General features: G+C 42.3%; 1 protein-coding gene across 1 annotated transcript; it reads left to right on the forward strand.

Annotated features, from left to right (window-relative positions):
• The first annotated feature begins 1,772 nt into the window (after positions 1–1,772).
• ENA (DnaJ/Hsp40 cysteine-rich domain superfamily protein) lies at positions 1,773–4,426 on the forward strand. Its single transcript, XM_048702977.2, has 4 exons — positions 1,773–2,055; positions 3,699–3,795; positions 3,885–3,939; positions 4,025–4,426. The coding sequence occupies exons 1-4, from the start codon at positions 1,921–1,923 to the stop codon at positions 4,128–4,130; spliced, it is 393 nt and encodes a 130-aa protein (XP_048558934.1). The 5' UTR covers positions 1,773–1,920; the 3' UTR covers positions 4,131–4,426.
• Positions 4,427–20,276: the final 15,850 nt, after the last annotated feature.

Here is a 20,276-nt window from a genome sequence, read left to right on the forward strand (position 1 = left end):
GAGTGACAAATCCTAATCTCGAAATACGCCAACCCATCATTTACCTTTGGAGACACCTGTAGAGCTCCTTTATAATCACCCAGTTACGTTGTGACGTTTGGTAGCACACAAAGTGTTCCTCCGGCAAACGGGAGTTGCATAATCTCATAGTCATAGGAACATGTATAAGTCATGAAGAAAGCAATAGCAACATACTAAACGATCGGGTGCTAAGCTAATGGAATGGGTCATGTCAATCACATCAATTTCCTAATGATGTGATCCCGTTAATAAAATAACAACTCTTTGTCTATGGTTAGGAAACATAACCATCTTTGATTAACGAGCTAGTCAAGTAGAGGCATACTAGTGACACTCTGTTTGTCTATGTATTCACACATGTATTATGTTTCCGGTTAATACAATTCTAGCATGAATAATAAACATTTATCATGAAATAAGGAAATAAATAATAACTTTATTATTGCCTCTAGGGTATATTTCCTTCAGCATTAAGCATAGAAAAGTCATAGCAACATCAATCTCAGAACATAGTGGATACTAGGGATCAAACCCTAACAAAACTAACTCGATTACATGATAAATCTCATCCAACCCATCACCGTCCAGCAATCCTACGATGGAATTACTCACGCACGGCGCTGAGCATCATGAAATTGGTGATGGAGGATGGTTGATGATGACGATGGCGACGAATTCCCCTCTCCGGAGCCCCGAATGGACTCCAGATCAGCCATCCCGAGAGGTTTTAGGGCTTGGCGGCGGCTCCGTATCGTAAAACGCGATGAATCCTTCTCTCTGATTTTTTTTCTCCCCGAAACCAAATATATAGAGTTGGAGTTGAGGTCGGAGGAGCTCCAGGGGGCCCACGAGGTAGGGGGCGCGCCCCCACACTCGTGGACAGGTGGTGGGCCCCCTGACCTTCATCTTTTGCGAGGATTTTTTATTATTTCTGAAAAGTTGCTCCGGGAAGTTTTAGGTCATTCCGAGAACGTTTTTTTTCTGCACATAAATAACACCATAGCAATTCTTCTAAAAACAACGTCAGTCCGGGTTAGTTCCATTCAAATCATGTAAGTTAGAGTCCAAAACAAGGGCAAAAGTGTTTGAAAAAGTAGATACGACGGAGACGTATCAGGCGGCCCCGCGGACCGATTCCGCCCGCAGATTTGGCCAAATCCCTGGCGGCAGGCGGGCGGAAGCAAGGGCGGTCGGCGGCGGAAGGAGGGGGAAAACGCGCGGGCTGAAATCTCCCTCCCGCCAACTGCTTTTGTGTAATGCAGGGCACTGCAGCCGCGAGGGGGAAACCCGCGTATTCCCGGGTTGGGGTCGGGATTTTGCCGCGCCCCTCAAAATTTTTTACGGGTCGGGGCAGGATGCGAGGTCTGAACGGGCAGGTTTTTCCGTCCCTACCCACATTTTGGCGGTTATTTTGCGGGTCGGGGGCGGATGCGGGGTCTGCTAGAGTTGCTCTAAAAAACAAATCATAATTTGGAATATTTCCAAACCAGTCAACCTGATCCCTAGACCACGACCATGTTAGACGCGAACCATGCCGCTGTTGACATCTCGCCGCCACCGCCAGAGATATTGATATTCACCGCTTGCAAGACTGATTAAGTAAATCCGAAGATGCAAAACATAGATTAATTTTAAAAAATCAGAATTTTTTAAATTTCGGATCGTGTGTTGCACTTACATAACTACTACTAGTTCTCAAAAACAAAAACAAAATGTTAAACCAACCCAAAACGGTTGGCTCGAAAGTTCATTGTGAAGAACATGTAAAGCCCAAAGATCCGACGTCCAACTAGTGAGAGCTCAAAGTGGCCCAATTATCAGTGGATAACGCAACCCTGAAAATGTTTGAGAGGCTTCTGGAAATCCGTGGTGTAGTAAGCGGCTAGGCGGTAGCCACCGATGCCTGCGACGCCGGCGGCCAGCCCCGGTTGCGCTGGGCTGCCGGCGCAACCTCCGACGAGCTCACTCCCCGGATTTGAAGGCCCCCCTAGCCGGCTGGGCGTTCGGAGGCCGGCATGGGTCGTCCGCACCGAGGTGAGCTGAACTTTTCCCCCTTTGTCCCATTCCTTCTGCTCTGTTCCCGTGTCCGCAATTCGTCGAACAATTGATAGGCTGGAAGCACATAGTTTAGACCTTTAGCAACAGTAGCTCGTATTCTCTTCACGGGACTGCTTTGGCTGCAAGGCGTCTGTGAATTGTTCATCTATGTAGTGTGGTCTGGCAGCGTCCCGTTGAAGAGCGGTGCAGAAGAAACAAGAAAGGGTGGGGAAAAAATAGCAGGAATCCAAAATGAAAGGTGAAATAAACAGAAAATTAGGCAGAGCTTGTATTTTTGTTCTCGCGGCCTTTTAGAACAGTGAGGTGGAAGTGGAACTGCTTGTACTTCCAGGTAGTTTTTGGGATATTATGGTAATGGTAAGGCTGAGAAGCATGGAGAATGGATGTTGCACAAGTTGCCCGAGTGGCTGAGTGGGTGGGGGTAAGCAGCATTGCAGAATGAGTAAGTCATGCAATCCGGTAGGAGTGGCCAGTTCATGTGCAAATATTGCGGTAGACAACTTCAGTTATGCATCAAATGCTTGTTTACAGACAGAATAACCAGAGTTACATGTAAACCTTGGATTGATTTTTCAGAGGAAAAGGCCCATTTCATTGAGCTGAAACCAAATAGTTTACATGAACGCACTCGGGAGTAGGCTGACATGCCAAATCCAGTGGAAACTAAGTACTCTACTAGAAATTACAGCAAGGAAAACAAGCAATGCCCAAAGTTCAGGGAAGGGAACAGGCTACATTCTTTATGGGTTCGGAAAATATGACCATTGCACGACACACAGCACAAGTACGAAATCAGAACACAAGCCAGTGCCTTCAAGGTCCCAGTGGACTCTTGAGCCAGACGCTGTCTTCAAGCAGACTGCGGGAGGATTCCTGTGCACACTTCGCTAACCCAGCAATGTTGGCTTCCCAAGCAGCAGCAGCCTTAGGCCGGCAGACCAGATAGCGACGACAGCTTCAGCCACCACCCACTGCCCAGTTAGCCTGGATTTGGCCACGTCAGTGGAGGTGGGCTCCTGGCCAGCACCCATAAAGAACTTGTGATCTCCAGAATGCACTCTTTTGCATGATCGGAGCATAGAATTGCCCACTGAGAGCATGCTACAGCTATGCCCTTCAGAACTATCTGCACACCAAGCCATGAACATCTGTTAAAGCAGAGTTCATTTCTATGTTTCCTGAGAGCCCATAAGGTTGCAGCATGAACAAGGTTGATTGCCTGATGTTCTTGTTACTAACCCACCACTTAGCAACATACTCAAAGTCCACAGAACAGTTAGTCCCAAAGAGGGTCTTGATACCTTGGATTGTTGGCACGGTGATTCTTGTGACAGAACCACAGAAGACAAAACATACTCATGGTCGAGTTTACACTGGATAAATAAATTAAACAAAGTATCAATACGACGATGTATTATCTTGCCGCTTCCCTTGTGATCCTCCACCAAGTTCAGGGTATAGGAGGTTTTCACCTTGCAGGAGAAATGAGAAATAGCCAGATAGGACACCATGTCAGGCCAGATATACATTAGATGGTGCAAATAATTGAACATTGTGTGTCATTCTTTCACTTATTAATTGGTCAGTCCTCTGTTTTCTTAGTTGTGACCATGATGCAGTCTAATGTTAGGAGAGAAAGACCAAAACGACCTGATCCTCCATGCACCATCTGCAAAGGCACTGGGACAATAAATTGCCGCAACTGTTTCGGTAGAGGTGTCTATTTTACTCCCAAGCTATTTTCTCTTGCTAGTATGTTGATCCGTACTATCAGTTCTCATGAAAATCGGGCCTGAAATGTGCAGGAAGAATAAATCATGTCGATCTCGCCGTGCTCCCCAAGGGAGAATGGCCGCAATGGTGAGGACACCCCTACTCATATACGTCTAGCATACTGAGGTACTGAACACTGGCACATCCCTCTAACATAACTTTCAATTGTCAGGTGCCAAATATGCGGGGGTAGCGGCCTAGATTACTGCCACCGGTGCCATGGAACAGGTGAATATCGAGAACCCATGGGCTTTCACTTCACAGTCAATAGGAAATGAGTGTCGCACAGGCAGTGTTGGAAGGCCGGCCAAGTCAAATGGTCAGGAAAAAAAATGTCCCATTGAGGCCATAGGATTAACATTTGAATGAGCTGTGTGAAGTTACTGTGAAAACTTTGATCTTATGCTAATGCTGCAGAATTTTCTTGCCAGCAAAGAAACATTAGATGTAGATTATGATCAGAGGCTAAGGGTCTTCAGTTTTATCAACCGGCTAAATTTGTGTATGAATGACAGTGTGCATCTGAATGCTTTGTTCGAAAGAAGATGCCGATTTACCGCATCTGAGCACGTTACATAGGCATGCTGCATTTGTGTTGTAACCCATCGTTCCAAAGTTGAGCTTTCTACAGCTAAAACCGTAGATGGTTGTTTTGGTACAACAGTGTAGAAACAGGTTTTATTCCGTTTTCCTGATACAAGAGGATTTGTAGACTGCTATGCTTGGATCAGAAAACTGAGAACAAGTATTGGGGTGATGTGGTGTTTGGATATTTTTAGATCAGAGTTGCTAATGCACAATTGTTTCAATATTTGTAGAAGTACGGATGAGTGGCAGAAAGGTAAGGCACTGCCCCAGCGTTGTATCATGAACTGCAGGTCTGAAACCGTAAGCTGTGAGAGACTGAGAGCGCAGACCACAGCGTAACAGATCTCCGGGGGAATGCTTTGCACTCGGGATATAGAAGGTGGATATGTCCACGGCCGGTGTTGTCCATCAGGATCCCCTTCGGCCTCTTCACTGACATGTCTGCTGAATGAAACAAAGCTATCACTGCCCACCAGTGAGCGCCATTGCCTTTGCCTGCATACAAACATGGACTGAGCGATGGACTTGACAGGAAGCCGCTAGGATCTCGGCCACTCGCTTCTGCCGGCGGCTTTCTGTTGATTTCTTTTCTTCAACACATCCTATTCTTCACGTCGTTAAAATACGCCTCGAGTGCTGCGTACCAGGTTTTTTTGCCCCATATTTAACTTTACAGTACACTAGTATAAACAGTGGATTTCCCTGGAATGCATCAAACCGGAAAGCGTACTATCTTCCCTTATTTTTGAACTTGTTTCGCTTCTGAAGTTGATGCAAAATGCTTTTCGTTTCCAATGTATCATCTGAAACCAGTTAGGGCTCCACTGTTCTATCATCCCTTATTTTTGAACTCGTTTCGCTTCTGAAGTTGATGCAAAATGCTTTTCGTTTCCAATGTATCATCTGAAACCAGTTAGGGCTCCACTGTTCGAAAGCCGTGTATGCTGGAACAGTGGGAGCAAGGACAGGATGTGCAGCTGCATCGCCTCCGGTAGCGCCGAGATGCGGTCGGCTGCCTCCACCGCCGCGCCGAAATGGATGGATGGATCTTCTGCCGGCAGCCGCGGCCTCTTCGCGGTGGCGGCGCCGTCGGATTCCAGCGACATTGTCCTCCCCAGTCCCCTCTGCACTCACTCGCTCGCTCGCTCGCGCTGCTGCCGACTGTGCTGGTGGGATGTTGAAAGGGCCGGAGCGGGAGAGTCAGTGACTGGGGAGAGCAGCGGCGGCGCGCGGCGCGGGAGCAGCAGGCGGCGGGGAGGCGGGGCAGGCGAGCAGCTGAGCAGCGGCGGCGCGTGGCTGGCTGGCTTGTCCTCCGGTAGGGAACTCGGAATGGACTGATGGACTGGACTGGAAACGGGGGCTGGCTAGTGGTGCGTTCGTGCGTGGGCTGGCGCTGGATTGGGCCTTGATGGGCTACTGGATGGCTGCGCCGCAGGCCGTATAAAAATATCACTATCACAACTATCACAACAATTTGGTGCAGCTCAAAAAAAAACAATTTGGTAACACCCCCCCCCGCCCCCCCCTCAACAAGAAAAGAAAAACAATTTGTTAACTTATCTAAATGCCTAAGAAATGTTGCCTTCTCTAGAAAATTGTGAACTGCCAGCAGTATCATTTTCTTATAACTTTACTTCCTCTTTATTAACTACCTCCATAGCCTAATACGAGACGTTATTGCATTTGAAATGCAATAACGTCTTATATTATGGTGCGGAGGGAGCAGTAAGCAGGTTTACATATTTGATCAATAGAGGAAGTAGCTTATAAGGATCATCTTCAGCCCACTCATTACAAAATGAAGATACGTAGCTATTTTGGTTAATTCATGTGCAACAACATTAGCTTCTCCCGGACAATACTCAAAGGATATAGAGACGAATTCACACGCCAGGTGATAACAATTATCAATGATGGCAGCAACATTACCAGTAAAATTGCTAACATATCTGCCACAATGTTAAATAAGAATGGTGACATGCGGTCCCCTTGCCTGAATCTCTTCAGGGTTTGAAAATAATGACCACTGACCTTAACTCAGCACTCACAACTTGAACATAAGAAGCCACTTGTTTCCTCCATTTATCCGCAAAACATTTTATGCAAAGGGCTTGTTGAAGAAAAGACCACTTTATTTTGTCATAGTCTTATTCAAAATCCACTGTAAAGATAACTAGATCGAGTTTCTTAGGCCCTGCTTGTTTTAGTTTTGCTTGAATTTTAATCACCTGTGGATTTGCTTTAGTGGCAAAGCTGATTATGCGAATCAGCTTCGCTACCGAAGTACACTTTGACGTACTTTAGCCAATTGCACTAAAAATGGCCTGAATCCAGCTTCACTAGCAAAGCTGATTTGAAATAGCTGTTCGTTTCAGATTCCATATTCAGCTTCGCTGGTAAAGCTAAATCTAGTCCCAAAATCCGAAACAAACAGGACCTTAGTGTGGAGCCCATGGACCGTCTCATGAAGGACCACCACTCCCTCAAGAATATTGCGACCATGCATATGAAGGAAATATGCCCTAGAGGCAATAATAAAGTTGTTATTTTATATTTCCTTATTCATGACAAAGGTTTAGTATTCATGCTAGAATTGTACTGATCAGAAACTTAAATACATGTATCAATATATAAACAAATACCATGTCCCTAGTAAGCCTCTACTATACTAGCTCATTCATCAAAGAAGGTTATGGTTTCCTAACCATAGACATGTGTTGTCATTTGATAACGAGATCATATCATTAGGAGAATGATGTGATGGACTAGACCCATCCGTTAGCTTAGCATATTGATCATTCAGTTTTATTGTTATAGCTTTCTTCATGTCAAATACATACTCCTTTGACTATGAGATTATGCACCTCTCGAATACCGGAGGAATACCTTTGAAGGAAATATGCCCTAGAGGCAATAATAAAGTTGTTATTTATATTTCCTTATATCATGATAAATGTTTATTATTCATGCTAGAATTGCAATAATCGGAAACTTAGTACATGTGTGGATACATAGACAAATAGAGTGTCCCTACTATGCCTCTACTTGACTAGCTCGTTAATCAAAGATGGTAAGTTTCTTAGCCATAGACATCTGTTGTCATTTGATGAACAGGATCACATCATTAGAGAATGATGTGATGGACAAGACCCATCCGTTAGCTTAAGCATAATGATCGTTTAGTTTTTATTGTTATTGCTTTCTTCATGACTTATACATGTTCCTCAGACTATGAGATTATGCAACTCCCGAATATCGAAGGAACACATTGTGTGCTATCAAACGTCATAACGTAACTGGGTGATTATAAAGATGCTCTACAGGTGTCTCCGATGGTGTTTGTTGAGTTGGCATAGATCGAGATTAGGATTTGTCACTTCGTGTATCGAAGAGGTATCTTTGGGCCCTCTCGGTAATGCACATCACTATATGAGCCTTGCAAGCAATGTGACTAATGAGTTAGTCACAGGATGATGGATTATAGAACAAGTAAAGAGACTTGCCGGTAACGAGATTGAACTAGGTATGATGATACCGACGATCGAATCTCGGGCAAGTAACATACCGATGACAAAGGGAACAACGTATGTTGTTACGCGGTTTGACCGATAAAGATCTTTAGAATATGTAGGAGCCAATATAAGCATCCAGGTTCCGCTATTGGTTATTGGCCGGAGATGTGTCTCGGTCATGTCTACATAGTTCTCGAACCCGTAGGGTCCGCACGCTTAACGTTCGATGACAATTTGTATTATGAGTTATGTGATTTGATGAAACCGAAGTTTGTTCGGAGTCCCGGATGAGATCACGGACATGACGAGGAGTCTCAAAATGGTCGAGACATAAAGATTAATATATTGGAAGGTTATGTTTGGACACCGAAATGGTTTCGGAAAGGTTCGGGCATTTTCTGGAGTATCGGGGGTTACCGGAACCCCCCCCCCCCCGGGAGTTAATGGGCGTTCATGGGCCCTAGTGGAGAGAGGAGGCGGCGGCCAGATGGTGGTGCCCCCCCAAGCCCAAACCGAATTGGACTAGGGTTGGGCCCCCCTTTCCTTCTCTTCTCCCCCTCCTTCCCTCCTTCTCCTTGTGGGAATAGGAAAGGGGGGGGCCGAATCCTACTTGGACCGGGAGTCCAAGTAGGACTCCCCCCATGGCGCGCCCCCCTTGGGCCGGCCACCTCTCCTCCCCCTTTATATGCGTGGGAGGGGGCACCCCAAAGGCACACCAAGTCTTCTCTTAGCCGTGTGTGGTGCCCTCCTCCACAGTTACACACCTCGGTCATATCATCGTAGTGCTTAGGCGAAGCCCTGCGCTGGTAACTTCATCATCACCGTCGCCACGCTGTCGTGCTGACGGAACTCTCTCTCGGCCTCAACTAGATCAAGAGTTCGAGGGACATCATCGAGCTGAACGTGTGCTGAACGTGGAGGTGTCGTACGTTCGGTGCTTGGATCGGTTAGATCGTGAAGACGTTCGACTACATCAATCGCGTTACTAAACGCTTCCTCTTTCGGTCTACGAGGGTACATGGACACACTCTCCCCTCTCGTTGCTATGCATCTCCTAGATAGATCTTGCGTGATCGTAGGTAAAAATATTAAAATACTGCGTTCCCCATCAGTGGCATCCGAGCCAGGGCTGTGCGTAGATGTTATATGCAAGAGTATAACACAATGAGTTGTGGGCGATAATAGTCATACTGCTTACCAACGACGTTTTACTTTGTTTCGGTGGTATTGTGGCCCGGACCGACATTACATGGCCGCGTTCATGAGACTAGTTCTACCGACGTGCTTCGCACACAGGTGGCTAGCGGGTGTCTGTTTCTCCAACTTTAGTTGAATCGAGTTTGACTATGCCCGATCCTTGTTGAAGGTTAAAACAGCACACTTGATGAAAAATCATTGTGGTTTTGATGCGTAGGTAAGAACGGTTCTTGCTAGAAGCCCGTAGCAGACACGTAAAACTTGCAACAACAAAGTAGAGGACGTCTAACTTGCTTTTTGCAGGGCTTGTTGTGATGTGATATGGCCAAGACGTGATGATATATAAATTGTTGTATGAGATGATCATGTTTTGTAACAGTTATCGGCAACTGGCAGGAGCCATATGGTTGTCGCTTTATTATATGAAATGGAATGGCCATGTAATTGCTTTACTTTATCACTAAGCGGTAGCGATAGTCGTAGAAGCAATAGTTGGCGAGACGACAACGATGCTACGATGAAGATCAAGGTGTCAAGCTGGTGACGATGGTGATCATGACGGTGCTTTGGAGATGGAGATCAAAGGCACAAGATGATGATGACCATATCATATCACTTATTTTGATTGCATGTGATGTTTATCCTTTATGCCTCTTATTTTTCTTAGTACGACGGTAGCATTATAAGATGATCCCTCACTAAATTTCAAGGTACAAGTGTTCTCCCTGAGTATGCACCGTTGCTACAGTTCGTCGTGCCGGGACACCACGTGATGATCGGGTGTGATAAGCTCTATGTTCACATACAACGGGTGCAAGCCAGTTTTGCACACGCAGAATACTCGGGTTAAACTTGACGAGCCTAGCATATGCAGATATGGCCTCGAAACAGTAAGACCGAAAGGTCGAACATGAATCATATAGTAGATATGATCAACACAATGATCTTCACCATTGAAAGCTACTCCATCTCACGTGATGATCGGACATGGTTTTGTTGATATGGATCATGTGATCATTTAGATGACTAGAGGGATGTCTATCTAAGTGGGAGTTCTTAAGTAATATGATTAATTGAACTTTAATTTATCATGAACTTAGTACCTGATAGTAGTTTGCATGTCTATGTTGTTGTAGATAAATGGCTCGTGCTACTGTTCCTTTGAATTTTAAGGCCTTCCTAGAGAAAGCTAAGTTGAAAGATGATGGTAGCAACTACACGGACTGGGTCCGTAACTTGAGGATTATCCTCATTTGCTGCACATAAGAATTACGTCCTGGAAGCACCGCTAGGTGCAAGACCCGCTGCAGGAGCAACTCTGGACGTTATTAACGTCTGGCAAAGCAAAGCTGATGACTACTTGATAGTTCAATGTGCCATGCTTTACGGCTTAGAATCGAGACTTCAACGACGTTTTGAACATCATGGAGCATATGAGATGTTCCAGGAGTTGAAGTTAATATTTCAAGCAAATGCCCGAATTGAGATATATGAAGTCTCCAATAAGTTCTACAGCTGCAAGATGGAGGAGAATAGTTCTGTCAGTGAACATATACTCAGAATGTCTGGGTACCACAATCACTTGACTCAACTGGGAGTTAATCTTCCTGATGATAGTGTCATTGACAGAGTTCTTCAATCACTGCCACCAAGCTACAAAAGCTTCATGATGAACTATAATATGCAAGGGATGGATAAGACAATTCCCGAGCTCTTCGCGATGCTAAAGGCTGTGAAGGTAGAAATCAAGAAGGAGCATCAAGTGTTGATGGTTAACAAGACCACTAGTTTCAAGAAGAAGGGCAAAGGGAAGAAGGGGAACTTCAAGAAGAACGGCAAGCAAGTTGCTGCTCAAGTGAAGAAGCCCAAGTCTGGACCTAAGCCTGAGACTGAGTGCTTCTACTACAAAGGGACTGGTCATTGGAAGTGGAACTGCCCCAAGTCTTTGGCGGATAAGAAGGATGGTAAAGTGAAAGGTATATTTGATATACATGTTATTGATGTGTACCTTACTAATGCTCGTAGTAGCGCTTGGGTATTTGATACTGGTTTTGTTGCTCATATTTGCAACTCGAAACAGGGGCTACAGATTAAGCGAAGATTGGCTAAGGACGAGGTGACGATGCGCGTGGGAAATGGTTCCAAAGTCGATGTGATCGCGGTCGACACACTACCTCTACATCTACCTTCGGGATTAGTTTAGACCTGAATAATTGTTATTTGGTGCCAGCATTAAGCATGAACATTATATCTCGATCTTGTTTGATGCGAGACAGTTATTCATTTAAATGAGAGAATAATGGTTGTTTTATTCATATGAGTAATATCTTTTATGGTCATGCACCCTTGTTGAGTGGTCTACTTTTATTGAATCTCGCTAGTAGTGATACACATATTCATAGTATTGAAGCCAAAAGATACAAGTTTAATAATGGTAGTGCAACTTATTTGTGGCACTGCCGTTTAGGTCATATTGGTGTAAAGCGCATGAAGAAACTCCATGCTGATGGGCGTTTGGAATCACTTGATTATGAATCACTTGATGCTTGCGAACCATGCCTCATGGGCAAGATGACTAAGACTCCGTTCTCCGGAACAATGGAGTGAGCAACAGACTTATTGGAAATAATACATACTGATGTATGCGTGTTGATGCTCGTAGCGGGTATTGTTATTTTCTGACCTTCATAGATGATTTGAGCAGATATGGGTATATCTACTTGATGAAACATAAGTCTGAAACATTTGAAAAGTTCAAAGAATTTCAGAGTGAAGTGGAAAATCATCGTAACAAGAAAATAAAATTTCTACGATCTGATCATGGAGGTGAATATTTGAGTTATGAGCTTGGTCTTCATTTGAAACAATGTGGAATAGTTTCAAAACTCATGCCACCTAGAACACCACAGCGTAATGGTGTGTCCGAACGTCGTAACCGCACTTTATTAGATATGGTGCGATCTATGATGTCTCTTACTGATTTACCGCTATCGTTTTGGTGTTATGCTTTAGAGACAGTGATACGTCCATTTTGCATCATGCTTTTATATCGATATTTATTGCATTATGGGCTATTATTACACATTATGTCACAATACTTATGCCTTTTCTCTCTTATTTAACAAGGTTTACATGAAGAGGGAGAATGCCGGCAGCTGGAATCCTGGGCTGGAAAAGGAGAAAATATTAGAGACCTATTCTGCGTAACTCCAAAAGTCCTGAAACCCCACGAAAGTCAGTTTTGGAATATATTAAAAATATTGGGCGAAGAAAGCACAAGAGGGGGGCCACCAGCTATCCACGAGGGTGGAGGGCGCACCCTACCCCCTGCCTCATGGGCCACCTGGCAGGCCTCCGATGCCCATCTTCTGGTATAAGGTGTCTTTTGCCCTAGAAAAAATTATAAGGAAGCTTTCGGGACGAAGCGTCGCCCTCTCGAGGCGGAACCTGGGCAGAACCAATCTAGGGCTCCGACGGGGCTGTTCTGCCGGGGAAACATCCCTCTGAGAGGGGGAAATCGTCACCATCGTCATCACCATCGATCCTCTCATCGGGAGGGGGTCAATATCCATCAACATCTTCACCAGCACCATCTCCTCTCAAACCCTAGTTCATCTCTTGTATCCGATCTTTGTCTCAAAACCTCAGATTGGTACTTGTGGGTTGCTACTAGTGTTGATTACTCCTTGTAGTTGATGCTAGTTGGTTTATTCGGTGGAATATTATATGTTCAGATCCTTTATGCATATTAACACCCCTCTGATTATGAACATGAATATGATTTGTGATTAGTTACGTTTGTTCCTGAGGACATGGGAGAAGTCTTGTTATAAGTAGTCATGTGAATTTGGTATTCGTTCGATATTTTGATGAGATGTATATTGTCTTTCCTCTAGTGGTGTTATGTGAATGTCGACTACATGACACTTCACCATTATTTGGGCCTAGAGGAAGGCATTGGGAAGTAATAAGTAGATGATGGGTTGCTAGAGTGACAGAAGCTTAAACCCTAGTTTATGTGTTGCTTCGTAAGGGGCTGATTTGGATCCATATGTTTCATGCTATGGTTAGGTTTACCTTAATACTTCTTTTGTAGTTGCGGATGCTTGCAAGAGGGGTTAATCATAAGTGAGATGCTTGTCCAAGGAAGGGCAGTACCCAAGCACCGATCCACCCACATATCAAATTATCAAAGTAACGAACGCGAATCATATGAGCATGATGAAAACTAGCTTGACGATAATTCCCATGTCCTCGAGAGCGCTTTTCTTTATATAAAAGTTTGTCCAGGCTTGTCCTTTTCTACAAAAAGGATTGGGACACCTTGCTGCACCTTGTTTACTTTTGTTACTTGTTACCCGTTATGAATTACCTTATCACAAAACTATCAGTTACCGATAATTTCAGTGCTTGCAGAGAATACCTTACTAAAAACCGCTTTTCATTTCCTTCTGTTCCTCATTGGGTTCGACACTCTTATCGAAAGGACTACAATAGATCCCCTATACTTGTGGGTCATCAAGACTATTTTCTGGCGCCATTGCCGGGGAGTGAAACACCTTTGGTAAGTGGAATTTGGTAAGGAAAAATTTATATAGTGTGCTGAAATTTACTGTCACTTGTTACTATGGAAAGTAATCCTTTGAGGGGCTTGTTCGGGGTATCTTCATCCCGACCAGTAGAGCAAGGAGTTGCTCCTCAACCTACTGAACCTATTGAAAATGTTTACTTTGAAATTCCTTCGGGTATGATAGAGAAACTGCTAGCTAATCCTTTTACAGGAGACGGAACATTACATCCTGATATGCACCTAATCTATGTGGATGAAGTTTGTGGATTATTTAAGCTTGCAGGTATGCTCGAGGATTTTATGAAGAAGAAGGTCTTCCCTTTATCTTTGAAGGGAAAGGCATTGACATGGTTTAAGCTATGTGATGATATTGGATCATGGAACTACAACCGACTGAAATTGGAATTTCATCAGAATTTTTATCCTATGCATCTGGTTCATCGTGATCGTAATTATATATATATAATTTTTGGCCTTGCGAAGGAGAAAGTATCACTCAACCTTGGGGGAGGCTTAAGTCAATGTTATATTCATGCCCCAATCATGAGCTCTCAAGAGAAATTATTATTCAAAATTTGTATGCTCGGCTTTCTCTCAATAATCGCTCCATGCTCGATAGTTCTTGTACTGGTTCTTTTATGATGAAGACTATTGAATTCAGATGGGATTTATTGGAAATAAATAAACGCAACTCTGAAGATTGGGAACTCGATGATGGTAAGGAGTCAGGTATAACACCTAAGTTTGATTGTGTTAAATCTTTTATGGATACCGATGCTTTTAGTGAATTTAGCACTAAATATGGACTTGACTATGAGATAGTAGCTTCTTTCTGTGAATCATTTTCTACTCATGTTGATCTCCCTAAGGAGAAGTGGTTTAAATATCATCCTCCCATTGAAGTAAAAGTAGTTGAACCTATTAAAGTTGAAGAAAATACTATCACTTATAATGTTGATCCTATTGTTCCTACCACTTATATTGAGAAACCACATTTCCCTATTAGAATAAAGGATCATGCTAAAGCTTCAACTGTGGTTCGTAAGAGTAATGCTAAAACACCTACATCCCGTGAGAAAATTAAAGTTGAACCTAGTGTTGCTATGGTTAAAGATCTCTTGGCCGATAATATTGATGGGCATGCTATTTACTTCTGTGATGAAGCTGCTAGAATTGCTAGACCCAATACTAAAAATACACATAGACCTGTTGTAGGCATGCCTGTTGTTTCTGTTAAAATAGGAGATCATTGCTATCATGACTTCTGTGATATGGGTGCTAGTGCAAGTGCAATACCTCATTCCTTATACAAAGAAATTATGCATGATATTGCACCTGCTGAGATAGAAGAGATAGATGTTACAATTAAGCTAGCCAACAGAGATACTATTTCACCAGTTGTGATTGTTAGAGATGTTGAAGTCTTGTGTGGGAAAGTTAAATATCCTACTGATTTTCTTGTTCTTGGTTCCCCACAAGATGACTTTTGTCCCATTATATTTGGTAGACCCTTCTTGAATACTGTTAATGCTAAGATAGACTGCAAAAAGGATATTGTTTCTGTTGGTTTAGGGGATATGTCTCATGATTTTAATTTTGCTAAATTTCATAGACAACCCCAAGATAAAGAATTTCCTAGTAAAGATGAAATTATTGGTCTTGCTTCTATTGCCGTGCCTCCTAATGATCCTTTAGAACAATATTTGCTAGACCATGAAAATGATATGTTTATGAATGAAAGAAGGGAAATAGATGAAGTATTGTTTAAACAGGGACCTATTTTGAAACACAACTTGCCTGTTGAAATTCTAGGGGATCCTCCCCCACCCAAGGGTGATCCTGTGTTTGAGCTTAAACCATTACCTGATACTCTTAAATATGCTTATCTTGATGAAAAGAAGATATGTCCTGTTATTATTAGTGCTAACCTTTCAGAGCAGGAAGAAGAGAATTATTGAAAACTCTGAAGAAGCACCATGCTGCTATTGGATATACTCTTGATGATCTTAAGGGCATTAGCCCCACTCTATTCCAGCACAAAATAAAATTGGAAAAAGATGCTAAACCGGTTGTTGATCACCAACGACGGTTAAATCCTAAGATGAAAGAAGTGGTAAGAAAAGAAATACTAAAGCTTCTGGAGGCAGGTATAATTTATCCCGTTGCTGATAGTCAGTGGGTAAGTCCTGTCCATTGTGTCCCTAAAAAGGGAGGTATTACTGTTGTTCCTAATGATAAAGATGAATTTATCCCACAAATAGTTGTTACAGGATATAGAATGGTAATTGATGTCCGCAAACTAAATAAAGCTACTAGAAAAGATCATTACCCTTTACCTTTTATTGATCAAATGCTAGAAAGATTATCCAAACATACACATTTTTGCTTTCTAGACGGTTATTATGGTTTCTCTCAAATACCCGTGTCGAAAGAGGATCAGGAAAAGACCACTTTTACTTGCCCTTTTGGTACCTTTGCTTATAGATGTATGCCTTTTGGTTTACGTAATGCACATGCTACTTTTCAAAGATGTATGACTGCTATATTCTCTGACTTTTGTGAAAAGATTGTTGAGGTTTTCATGGATGATTTCTCCGTGTATGGAACTTCTTTTGATGATTGCTTAAGCAACCTTGATCGAGTTTTGCAGAGATGTGAAGAAACTAATCTTGTCTTGAATTGGGAGAAGTGCCACTTTATGGTTAATGAAGGAATTATCTTGGGGCATAAAGTTTCTGAAAGAGGTATTAAAGTTGGTAATGCTAAAGTTGATGCTATTGAAAAGATGCCGTGCCCAAAGGACATCAAAGGTATAAGAAGCTTCCTTGGTCATGCCGGTTTTTATAGGAGGTTCATTAAAGACTTCTCAAAAATTTCTAGGCCTCTGACTAATCTCTTACAAAAGATGTTCCTTTTGTCTTTGATGATGATTGTGTAGAAGCATTTGAAATACTTAAGAAAGCCTTGATTTCTGCACCTATTGTTCATCCACCTGATTGGAATTTACCCTTTGAAATTATGTGTGATGCTAGTGATTATGCTGTAGGTGCTGTTCTAGGACAAAGAGTTGATAAAAAATTAAATGTTATCCAATATGCTAGTAATTAAAACTCTAGACAGTGCCCAGAGAAATTATGCTACTACTGAAAAGGAATTTTTAGCAGTTGTATTTGCTTGTGATAAGTTTAGACCTTATATTGTTGATTCTAAAGTAACTGTTCACACTGATCATGCTGCTATTAAATACCTCATGGAAAAGAAAGAAGCTAAACCTAGACTTATTAAATGGGTCCTCTTGCTACAAGAATTTGATTTGCATATTATTGATATAAAGGGAGCTTAGAACCCCGTTGCAGACAATTTGTCTAGGTTAGAAAATGTTCTTGATGACCCGCTACCTATAGATGATAGCTTTCCTGATGAACAATTAGTTGTCATAAATGCTTCTCGTACTGCTCCATGGTATGCTGATTATGCTAATTACATTGTTGCTAAATTTATACCACCTAGTTTCACATACCAGCAAAAGAAAAAGTTTTTCTACTATTTAAGACATTACTTCTGGAATGACCCACACTTTTATAAAGAAGTAGTAGATGGTGTTATTAGACGTTCTGTACCTGAGCATGAACAGGAACATATCCTATGCAAGTGTCACTCTAAGGCTTATGGAGGACACCACGCTGGAGATAGAACTGCACATAAGGTATTGCAATCCGGTTTTTATTGGCCTAGTCTCTTCAAAGATGCCCGTAAGTTTTTCTTGTCTTGTGATGAATGTCAAAGAATTGGTAATATTAGTAGACGTCAAGAAATGCCTATGAATTATTCACTTGTTATTGAACCATTTGATGTTTGGGGCTTTGATTATATGGGACCGTTTCCTTCCTCTAATGGGTTTACACATATTTTAGTTGTTGTTGATTATGTTACTAAGTGGGTAGAAGCTATTCCAACTAGTAGTGCTGATCATAACACCTCTATTAAGATGCTTCAAGAAGTTATTTTTCCGAGGTTTGGAGTCCCTAGATATTTAATGACTGATGGTGATTCACATTTTATTCATGGTGCTTTTCGTAAAATGCTTGCTAAGTATGATGTTAATCATAGAATTGCATCTCCATACCACCCACAATCTAGTGGTCACGTAGAACTGAGTAATAGGGAGATTAAATTAATTTTGCAAAAGACTGTTAATAGATCTAGAAAGAATAGGTCCAAGAAACTTGATGATGCATTATGGGCCTATAGAACTGCATATAAAAATCCTATGGGTATGTCTCCGTATAAAATGGTTTATGGAAAAGCATGTGACTTACGTCTCGAACTAGAACATAAGGCATATTGGGCCATTAAAGAGCTCAATTATGATTTCAAACTTGCCATGAGAAGAGACTTTTTGACATCAGATCTCTTGATAAGTGGAGAACCCAGGCCTATGAGAATGCCAAACTATTTAAAGAAAAAGTTAAAAGATGGCATGACAAAAGGATACAAAAGCATGAGTTTAATGTAGGTGATTATATTCTGTTATACAACTCTCGTTTAAGATTTTTTGCAGGAAACTTCTCTCTAAATGGGAAGGTCCTTAAGTTATCGAGGAGGTCTATCATTTTGGTGTCATAAAAATCAACAACTTCGAAGACACAAATCCGAAGGTGGTGAACAGTCAAAGAATCAAACATTATATCTCAAGTAATCCCATAAATGTTGAAACCAATGTTATTAACACCGTAACCCCGGAGGAGTACATAAAGGACACTTTCCAGAACGTTTCAGACTCCGAAAAGGAATAGGTATGTGGTACGGTAAGTAAACTGACTCCAAAACAGTTGTAGTAGCAATTTCTCTCTGTTTTGGAATATTTAAGAAAATAGGAAAAATAAGAAGTAGTATGGAAAGGACACGAAGCGTCCACGAGGGTGGAGGGTGCACCCTACCCCCTGGGTGCGCCCTTGCCTCGCGGGCACCTCGTGTGCTCTCCAAACTCCGTTTTCTTGCATGATACTTCTTTTGGTCAGTAAAAATTCATTATATAATCTCCCAAAGGTTTTGACCATCGTACCATGCAAACATCTCCTGTTTTTGTTTCGAGCTATTTGTCCGATAGATCTAGATTGCCATGACCTCTTCAAGTGCCCCTAAGGACAAGTTCTTTGAGAAGGTCATCAACCCCTACCTCGCGGAGGTGCTGCATGATACGTCTCCAATGTATCTATAATTTTTGATCGTTCCATGCTATTATATTATCTATTTTGGATGTTTAATGGGCTTTAATATGCTCTTTTATATTATTTTTGGGACTAACCTATTAACCGGAGGCCCAGTGCCAGTTGCTGTTTTTTTTGCCTATTTCAGTGTTTCACAGAAAAGGAATATCAAACGGAATCCAAATGGAACGAAACCTTCACGAGGATCTTTCTTGGAACAAACGCAATCCAGGAGACTTGGAGAGGAAGTCAGAGACGCAACGGGGTGGCCACGAGGTAGGAGGGCGCGCCCAGGGGGTAGGCGCGCCCCACCCTCGTGGGCCCCTCGTAGCTCCACCGACATACTTCTTTTGCCTATATATACTCTTATATCCTAAAAACATCCAGGGGAGCCACGAAACCACTTTTCCACCACCGCAACCTTCTGTACCCATGAGATCCCATCTGGGGCCTTTTCTGGCGATCTGTCGGAGGGGGATTTGATCATTGAGGGCTTCTACATCAACACCATAGCCTATCCGATGATGTGTGAGTAGTTTACCACAGACCTTCGGGGTCCATAGTTATTAGCTAGATGGCTTCTTCTCTCTCTTTGGTTCTCAATACAAAGTTCTCCTCGATGTTCTTGGAGATCTATTCGATGTAATATTCTTTTTTGGTGTGTTTGCCGAGATCCGATGAATTGTGGGTTTATGATCAAGATTATCTATGAACAATATTTGGTTCTTCTCTGAATTCTTACATGCATGATTTGATATCTTTGCAAGTCTCTTCGAATTATCGGTTTAGTTTGGCCTACTAGATTGATCTTTCTTGGAATGGGAGAAGTGCTTAGCTTTGGGTTAAATCTTGCGGTGTCCTTTCCCAATGACAGTAGGGGCAGCAAGGCACGTATTGTATTTTTGCCATCGAGGATAAAAAGATGGGGTTTATATCATATTGCTTGAGTTTATCCCTCTACATCATGACATCTTGCCTAATGCGTTACTATGTTCTTATGAACTTAATACTCTAGATGCATGCTAGATAGCGGTCGATGTGTGGAGTAATAGTAGTAGATTTAGAATCGTTTCGGTCTACTTGACACAGACGTGATGCCTATGTTCATGATCATGCCTAGATATTCTCATAACTATGCACTTTTCTATCGATTGCTTGGTAGTAATTTGTTCACCCACCGTAATATATGCTATCATGAGAGAAGCCACTAGTGAAACCTATGGCCCCCGGGTCTACTTTATATCATATTAGTTTCCGATCTACAATTCTAGTTTTCTATTTATTTTGCAATATTTACTTTTCAATCTATACAACAAAAATACCAAAAATATTTATCTTATTATGTTT

This window comes from Triticum urartu, chromosome 2A (assembly GCF_056163025.1).
Source record: "Triticum urartu cultivar PI428250 chromosome 2A, HENAU_Tu73, whole genome shotgun sequence".
Lineage (NCBI taxonomy): Eukaryota > Viridiplantae > Streptophyta > Magnoliopsida > Poales > Poaceae > Triticum > Triticum urartu.